The sequence below is a fragment of the Chrysochloris asiatica genome, unplaced genomic scaffold (assembly GCF_000296735.1).
Source record: "Chrysochloris asiatica unplaced genomic scaffold, ChrAsi1.0 scaffold00018, whole genome shotgun sequence".
NCBI lineage: Eukaryota > Metazoa > Chordata > Mammalia > Afrosoricida > Chrysochloridae > Chrysochloris > Chrysochloris asiatica.
The window spans coordinates 12,187,649-12,196,313 of NW_006408536.1; the positions used below are offsets into that span (position 1 = coordinate 12,187,649).

Sequence of the window (8,665 nt, forward strand, 5' to 3'; positions counted from 1 at the left end):
GGCTCGAACAACTGACCTCATGGTTCAAAGTCCAGTGCTTATCCTACAGAGCGAGTCACTGTGCTCCCCTCAGCATAATGATATCCAGGTTAATCCATGTTAAAAAGTGTTTTCAGAGTAATTTTTATTCTTTAATGTTGTGTAGTATTCCACTGAGTGTATGTACCAAAATTTGGTTATCTACTCTTCTGTTGATGGACATTTAGGTTGTTTCTATCATTTTGTTATTGTGAACAGTGTTGTGATGAACATGGATACGAACAACTCATTTTTCTCTAAGATCTACACCAAGTTGAAGGACTGTTCGGTCCTGTTATCGTTAACTTCTGAGTCGTCAATTCCAACTCGTAGTGACCTTATATAGGGTTTGCTGAGGAGTGGCTAGTGGGTTTGAACCACCAACCTTGCAGTTCAAACCAACTTTACGTTCCAGTGTTTATCCTACAGCACCACACCAGGACTCTCATTTGCTGGGTCATACGGGATTGCCACTTGCAACTTTTTAAGGAAGTGCTATACTGTTTTCTACAGTGGTTACACCATTTCATAATTCTGCGAGCAGCATAGGAGGGTTCCAGTCTTCCCACATTCTCACCAGCATTTGTCATGTTCGGGGGGAGGGGTGTTTTGTTTTTGTTTTTTTGCTATCAAGGCTGGGGTGAGATGATATGTCATTGTTGTGATTTAATCTCTCTAATGGCTAATGATCATGAGGATTTCTTCATATGTATTACCTGAATGTCTTCTTTGGTAACATTTTTGTTCATGTCTTCTGACCATTTTTAAATTGGATTATTTGTCTTCTTGTTGAGAAGTTTTCTATACACTTTAGAGATTAGTCCCTTGTTTGATGTCATTGCCAAAAAAAATGTGTTCCCAGTCTTTGAGTTCTCTTTGGCTATCGCTACAACAGCAGAGTGGCGTAACAGAGAGATTGTGGCCCAAAGTCGAAAATATTTACTCTCTGACCCTTTACAGAAAAAGTTTGTCAACCTCTGCATTAGAGAGACAGATTGCAGGGGGCAGGGGAGGGGAAGGAGGAGGAAAACTGGTTATAGGCCCTGGCAGTGTTACAAGTTAGGCTGCTCACCACAAAGTCAGCAGTTCAAAACTACCAGCCATTCTTCAGGAGAAGGATGAGGCTTTCTGCTCCTGTAAAGATTTACAGCCTCAGAAACCCTATTCAGGATCACTATGGATCCGAACCAACTCGATGACACACCACCACCAACTTTTCACTGTTGAAGGACTATAGTTTAGAAAAGAGATTATCTCCGAGTCTAAAATACAAAGAGGTATAGAGGGATGCTAGAAATTGCAGATATGTTATGGGACTGAACTTGGACTGGCAAAAAAAAAAAAAAAAAAATCAGTCAGGAAGAAGATGGTACTTAACCAGAATAATGTCATAAAGAGATGGAGGTCTCAAGAGGTTTTCAGACAAAGACTTTGCTAGGTGCCAGGTAGAGGGTAGAGCTGAGGGCACTAGACAATGAAGAGTGGAAGGAGCCAGGTGGGACTGAAAGACTGCAGAGACATTCATTTTAAGTAAGTGTAGCTGAACTGGAGCCCTGATGGAGCAGTGCTTAAAGCACTCAGCTGCTAACTGAAAGGTTAGAGGCTCAAAGCTCCCAGTCTTTGACCCCACCAGGCACTTGGCCAGAAAACCACATGGCAGGTTGCGCCTGTAAAGATGAACACACTGCCATCAAGTTGATTCTAGCTCACAGGAACACTTGACAGGAACAGACAGCCTCCTCTTTCTCCGGCTTCTCCTACAGCCTTGGAAACCCTATGGGGCAGTTCTACTCTGTCCTATATGTTGTTATGAGTCAGAATGACTCACCAGCAAAGGGTTTGGTTTGGGTACTGAACTTTGAAATGGATGTGGCCACCGGAAGCAATGTTTCTCAAACTTTTATTTGCAAATGAATTGTCCTGGGGATCTTGGTAAAATGCAGATTCTAGATCAGTAGGTCTGAAGTGGAGTGTAAGCTGTAGGTGATGCTGCCGCTCCACAGATCACACTTTGAATCCACAAGGCAGTAGAGAGGCCGCACCCTTCATGTCCTCTTTATAATATCTTAGAGAGTTCATTAAGAATCAGATTACTGCGCCCACTAGAGAGCTTTTTCTTTCCCTATTTCACACAAGCCTCCTTACTCATATACAAGCGTAGTATAGCGTGGCTTGAAGAATTGCTTGCTGCCTTCTGTCAAGTGGGCACCTGACTCATGACAACCCTATGCACAGTGATCCATATGGTTTTCACTGGCTGATTTTTCAGAAGGAGATCACCAGGTCTTTTTTCCTGTTCTGTCTTAGTCTGGAAGCTCCAATGAAACCTGTTCAGTATGATAACAACAAATAAGCCTTCACTGACAGACAGGTGGTCGCTACCCCTGAGATTCATTGGCCAGGAATTGAATCCAGATCTCCCACGTGGAAGGCAAGAATTCAAACACTGAACCAGTGCTGCCTCCAACTGATGAATTTGACTCTGCTCTCAAAACTTTAGAACTTTTCCAAAGAATCATCTTCCCTCAATGAACAAACATTTGCTGCCATTGAGAATATTACCACTAACAAGCCAGGACTTCAGAATATAATCATAAAAGTGGACTTTCAAAGAGATTTCAAGCAGCAATCACATCACTAAAAGAGTACATATTTTTATATACACAATAGTCATTTGGATTTTTTTTTTTCAGTTTGGGAGTGTTTGTGAAACATAAATAGTCTAACCTTGTAGTCATTTTGCACATAGCATGTACTCCCTTGGCATGCCCATATAATTTCTCTTCCCATTTTGTATTTCAAAATAGGACACTCATGGAAACCCCAAGTGTGGAGAAATCTCACAACAGTGTTCAAGAGCCACTAATTCAGTTGCAGGAATAGGAGGTTTTGTTCTACCAGAAAGCAATAAACACATCTAATTTCCTAAATCTTCAGCCACAGAAAACATGGAAAGATGGTTTGCTCATTTTAGCAGAATTTTCAGCCACATAACCCTAACTCTTTTAAAGTTTAATTACTGGTTTTCCTCTGCCAAAATCAGCCTGGTCTCCTGCATCCTGTATGTGCCAAGGAATGTCTCCTAGCCATATTGCATTGTAAGATGCTCCTAGAATCTCCCAAATACAGGGCTTGTTCCTATGTGAATTTCAAGAGAATGAAATATTAGGGGTCTAACAGAAAAAAAATCAAAGAGCCCTGGAGTTGCAATGGTTATGCACTCGGCTGTTAACAAAAGATCGGTGATTCTAACCTATCCAGAGGCTCCTCAGGAGAAAAGATTTGGCCATCTGCTCCTATAAAGACTATAACCTAGAAAACACTATGGGGCAGTTCTACTCTGTCACATAGGGTAGCTGAGTTGGAATGGACTACTCCCGGCACGTAACAACAATGAGAAGTGTTCAAAATGTCTACAAGTTTAGAACATTCCTCACTCCTTTCCAAGATAGTTTATTCCTTTTCATAGAATAAGCTTTTGTCATCCTATACACTCTCTGGATACATCATTCTCACCAAAAGTCATTAAAATCATTCAATCAAAATAATGTTCAAATCTTGAGAGGAACACTTTTATTTTCCCTCATATTAATTGTTAAATCTCATAGAAAGGCAGAGTTAAAATTTCCTCCCACCAGAGACACTGTATTACAAAGAAAGTGAATAATATCACAAAACATGCCTTTTAAAGGACTGATTTGTATTTTGTGAATTAAATTTCATGATTTGTTGAGGCAAACATTAACACAAAAGCAAATAGAAAGAAATTCCATCATGGTTTTGATCACAATGCTAAGTAAAGTGTTTTCTTACAAAATACAAAAAAAGTATCTGACTGTGAATTCATAAGCATTCATTTTGTTAAATGGAATGCATAAATGATTTTTTTGCAACCGAATCCTCCCGCCACTTCAAGTCACTTTATACCCACTTCACTCTCTGGATCGTACATTTGGTACTTGGGTATATTTATTTAGCTTCCTAAAAGAAAAGCCTTCGTTTTCATTTGCATATTTAATAGAAACTCAGGATGCACCACCTACTGACACAAATAAGCATCCTTACACCTGTGTTGGAACATTTGCTTTTGCTGTTAGGTGCTGTCCAGTCGGTTCTGACTCATAACGACTTTATGCACAACAGAACAAAACACTGCCCGATCCTGTGCCCATTGCTGCTGCCAGTGTGCCAATTTGTGCTATAAAACAGCGCAAAGAAAAACTTTACCCAACATGTCCAATTCTCCCGACCTCCAGCATGACACTTACCTAGAAAGAGGAGCGTGCCCAGCACCAAGGCACCAGCTACGGACACAACCAGGGCAATCCGAGTGCCTCTGTTGGCCGTCTTCCCAGTCTCCACATTGTTCCCTGTTTCTGCTTCCATCAGAAGGGACGTAGACAGGCACACTCGAAGAAAGTTGCTTTCGTGGGTTGGTGACTGGATTCAAGAGTCTGTGAGAGGTTGACATCCAAGGTCCCCTTGCTCTCCTACTAATGGACAACTTACAAATTTTTCTGTCAGGAACTCTCCCCTTGCTACCCTTTCTCAAATAATTCTTCACAAATGAAATAAAAGAAACCCAAAATATTGGTTGCCTTGGCTTTCCCCCCAACTAGACAAAACAAACAGTGGTTGCTTTATCTTGGTGCTCTCCTCAGCATAGTCCCTCTCAACTGATTGCTTGGCAGGCTCTTCTCTCAGGCGTTCCGAGTGTACATGTTTTACTATGTTGCCGAACAGATGTTTTAGCTATTTAAATGTATATTCACTTGGGGAGGAAAAAACAATTGTCTTTATCAAAATTGGATTCTTGTCAAACTCCCCCAAACCATGATGAGTGAGGTGGCAAGGATTCTCCTGACCCACTTAAAGATCTCAATTAATCAAGTAACTCTTTTGCAATAATAATTCAGCTGGCCTGAATTATTTTCATCAAAGATCGTCTTTCAGTGTGTGAGTCCCTTTTTAAAGCCTTCTAAGAGTTTCTGGGATATCCTGTAGCATTTTATTTTGGGAACTTTGTGTATGATAGCATGTGCCAAAAATCAGAGTCATAGTCAAGTGCAGTGCAAAGTAGCAATTAAGACAACCTACAGAGGCTGATGTTTTGGGCTAGAACTTTTTTAAGGAAAAATAAAAAGCACTTCCTCTTTTTGGTGCTAAAAACTGCACCAAAAAACCAGGTAAGTATATGAATTAAGCTTATTATTAGTAAGCAAAAAAATAGGGTAAGAGATGTTTTCCCCGACCTTTTTTGATGAAAAGTACATCCAGGAACTTTGCCTTTAAGCCTTACTCGGGCTGCCATTGGTAAGTATATTTCTGGGTTTACAAAAAGTCTCCATTTCAGTATATTCCCCAAGATTAATTCAAAGACAATTGGTTTCATTGGAAAAACTGATTAATGACTGGGTCTTTGACTATGGTTATGACTTTGATTATGATAGTGATTTAAATTATGAAAATTTACTTCCCTCATTCTGATCATACTGATCTGACACAGATTTTCTTGTCCAGTGATGTAAAACTCAGACCAAACCTACAGCCATCGATTGAGTCGATGCTGACTCACAGAGACGCTCTAGGACAGAGCACAACTCCACCACAGGGTTTTCAAGGCTGCAGTCGTCACTAAAGCCCACTGTTCACCTTACTACTGTGGCGTGGCTGGTAAATTTGAACTACCAACCTTTTGGTTAGCAGCCAAGTGCTTAACCACTGCACCACCATGGCTCCTTGTCTGAGAGTTAGCCTCCTAATTCCTTCTAAATGTTCAAATAATAACTTGACATTTTGTTGTAGCATGTTCACATCTCATTTTAACATTGCGGTCACCTATAAACTATCTTGATGGCAAAGGTAATGTTTTACAAACATGAACATTGAGACCCAAAGCATGTTCTTAGGGGCACAGGAAAACCAAGAAATGGAAAGGCTTTGCAAATCCAAAGCCTAATGAAACTCCCTGACCACACAGGCACCACACGGGAACTCACTGCTTCCCTCGTGCCTTCCTCCAGACCTGGACTGACATGCAATGGTGGCCATGGGTACCCAGCTGGAGTAGCCTTCACCCACCTTGATCGGAGACTCCCCCAAAGTTGAGGGCAACTAGAGCCTCCCAGGAAGCATACCCATCCCTCATTTAACAACACAAATTCATTCCTGAAAACCCAGCTGCTAAGTGAAGATCCATTCATTGTCATACAAAAATTATGATGCCTTCCAGCCCAACCAAGATATGCAAACACAGATAGAAAAACGTCTTAATTGACAAATGGAAACAAGTTTATAAAAGTCATAAACACCTTTCAAGATGTTGAAAATACAATTTGTTCATATACTGTAAGGTAATAAAGGTTTGTTTTACTCACCAGAGGAAGAAATGAAGACTTGGGAGTGGGTGGAGATTGGCAGAGGAGGGGTGTGAGAGAATTACTCATTAGAAGGTGCAGTCTTCATTTTATGCCATTGTCTGTATTAATTTTTCAACCTTTTGGGAGATGATTTAAATTGCGTTCAAAAATGAAATTGTAGCACAGAAAGAAAAAAAAAAACAAAAAAACATCAAGGGCAAAATATAGAACTTCAAAACAGAGAAATAATGGTAGTTTAGTGATTACGAATCAGGCTGTGAACCAGCTGTTCCACGGGAGAAAGATGACGCTTTCTGCTCCCGTAAATAGTTACAGCCTCAGAAACCCTGTACAGCGTCACTATGAGTCGGAACCGACTCCATGGCACATAACCACCACCACCACAAAAGCCTAAAGCAAGAGTCTGCAAACTAGGACACATGGAGCAGGATTAGTGTAGGGTATAGCTTGAGTCCATCTCTTTTGAGATATAAAAGAGATTCAGCAAATGAGGAAGACAGCAGAGATGGAGGAAGAGAGGTGCCAAACTGCCCAAAGATCCCCCAGAGACCTTCCTGCAGAGCCTTCTCCTAGATCCAGTGCTCTGAATTTGGACTTCTAGCCTCCTAAACTGTGAGGAAAGGTGCTCTGGTTGGTTACCAGTCAGGCTGCTAACCTCAAGCTCAGCAGTTCGGAACTACCAGTTGTTCTGAGGGAGAAAGATAAGGCTTTCTGCGCCTATAAAGATTTACAACCTCGGAAACTCTATACGGGGTTGCTAAGAGTCGGGGACCAAACAAACAGTGAGAAAATAAATTTCTGTTTGCTAAACCCACCGATTTGTGGTATTTCTGTTCTAACAGTACTACATAACTAAGTAGTTGGTGGTGGTTATGAGCCGTGGAGTCAGTTAAGACGCCTAGCGACCCCTATAAATCCTTATGGGAGCTGAATGTCTCATTTTTCTTCCATGGAACAGCCAGTAGTTTCGAACTGCTGACCTTGAGATTAGTAGCCTTGAGGTTAGCCGCCCAACTTGTTACCACTACACTACCAGAGCGCCTTAAGAGGTCTGGTAGTGTAGTCGTTATGAATCGGGCTGCGAACCTCAAGGTCAGCAGTTGGAAACTACCAGCTGTTCCACGGGAGAAAGATGAGGCGTTCTGCTCCTGTAAAGATTTGCAACCTCGGAAACCCTGTACAGGGTCGCTATGTGTCACAGAACCGACTCCACGGCACATAGCCACAACCAGAGCGCCTTAAGATAGGCAGAGAAATTGGTGGTTGTTTCTTTGCCTAAGGCTGAAATAAGTGAAATTTACAGCACGTTACTTTGTGTATGGGGGCGGGGCAGAAGTCATTATTCTGACAAATGGGGGAGTAGTTTAAAAAAACTATAACTGCTCAAGAGCTGTGAAAATTAGCCAACTAAAATGTCACTGTGTAAGCTAAGTCTGTGTAATAGGTTGGTCTGCACCCACTCAACTGTCTGTTTTAGGGACTTCCAGAATTCTTTTGTGCCTTAAATGGAGTCAATCAAAGAATCAGCAGAAATTTCTTGAGCATTTCTCGGGTGCCTAATCCTGTGCAAAACCCTGTGAAGGAAGTCAAAGAAACCACGGCAGAGACTCCAGACTGGTCTGACCCAGCCAGAAGGGCAATTATGTATCCAGAAAAACAGAAACCGTGGAGTAGGAGAATCGTTGGGAAGACTTCCAAAAGGAAGGCGTGGAAGCATGGGTGCTTGCGGGAAGAAAGGAAGGTTTTCAGGTGGGTCAAACCCCAAAGATGGGACTTGTTTAGGCATTTCCATGTCTCATCCAGTAGGACTCACAGGTGAGATTATTTATCCAGCTATGTCAGCCCAAACTGCTTTTTGGGTAGGGTGATAGCTAGAGCTGAATCTTGATATTAGACGTGAATGCCCAACCCACTGCCCTGGAGTGGATTCTGATGCTGAGTAAGGCGAGTGCGTCTGGTCATTGTTTGCATGGGCTGGCTCCTTTATTTCCAGCAGTAAAATCCCCATGTGAGCCACAATTTCAGTGAGAAAGAAGGAAATTATTTAAATCATGAAAAACATACTCATCCATCCACTGGAAGAAGGAGAGAGGGAAGGAAGGAGTGTAAGGGTAGGAGGAATGCTGAAAATTTAGATCTGGTGGTTAGTGGGGAGGGAGAAGCTCTGTTGTTTATTGGCAGGGCCTTTAGATTAGGAAGGTTCAAGTTCCAGCCCTTCCACTAATGAGACACATTACTTAGGGGCTATCTGGTATGTTTAATGCCTT

The 8,665-nt window shown here is 41.8% G+C and overlaps 1 protein-coding gene across 1 annotated transcript in view; it reads right to left on the reverse strand.

Annotated features, from left to right (window-relative positions):
- The window catches only part of PHEX (phosphate regulating endopeptidase homolog, X-linked), a 253,359-nt gene extending 248,374 nt beyond the window's left edge, over positions 1–4,985 (reverse strand). Inside the window, exon 1 of the mRNA XM_006835574.1 lies at positions 4,287–4,985. Coding sequence (XP_006835637.1) covers positions 4,287–4,404 — 118 coding nt within the window. The 5' untranslated portion in view covers positions 4,405–4,985. The remainder of the gene's footprint in view (positions 1–4,286) is intronic.
- Between the last annotated feature and the right edge of the window lie 3,680 nt (positions 4,986–8,665).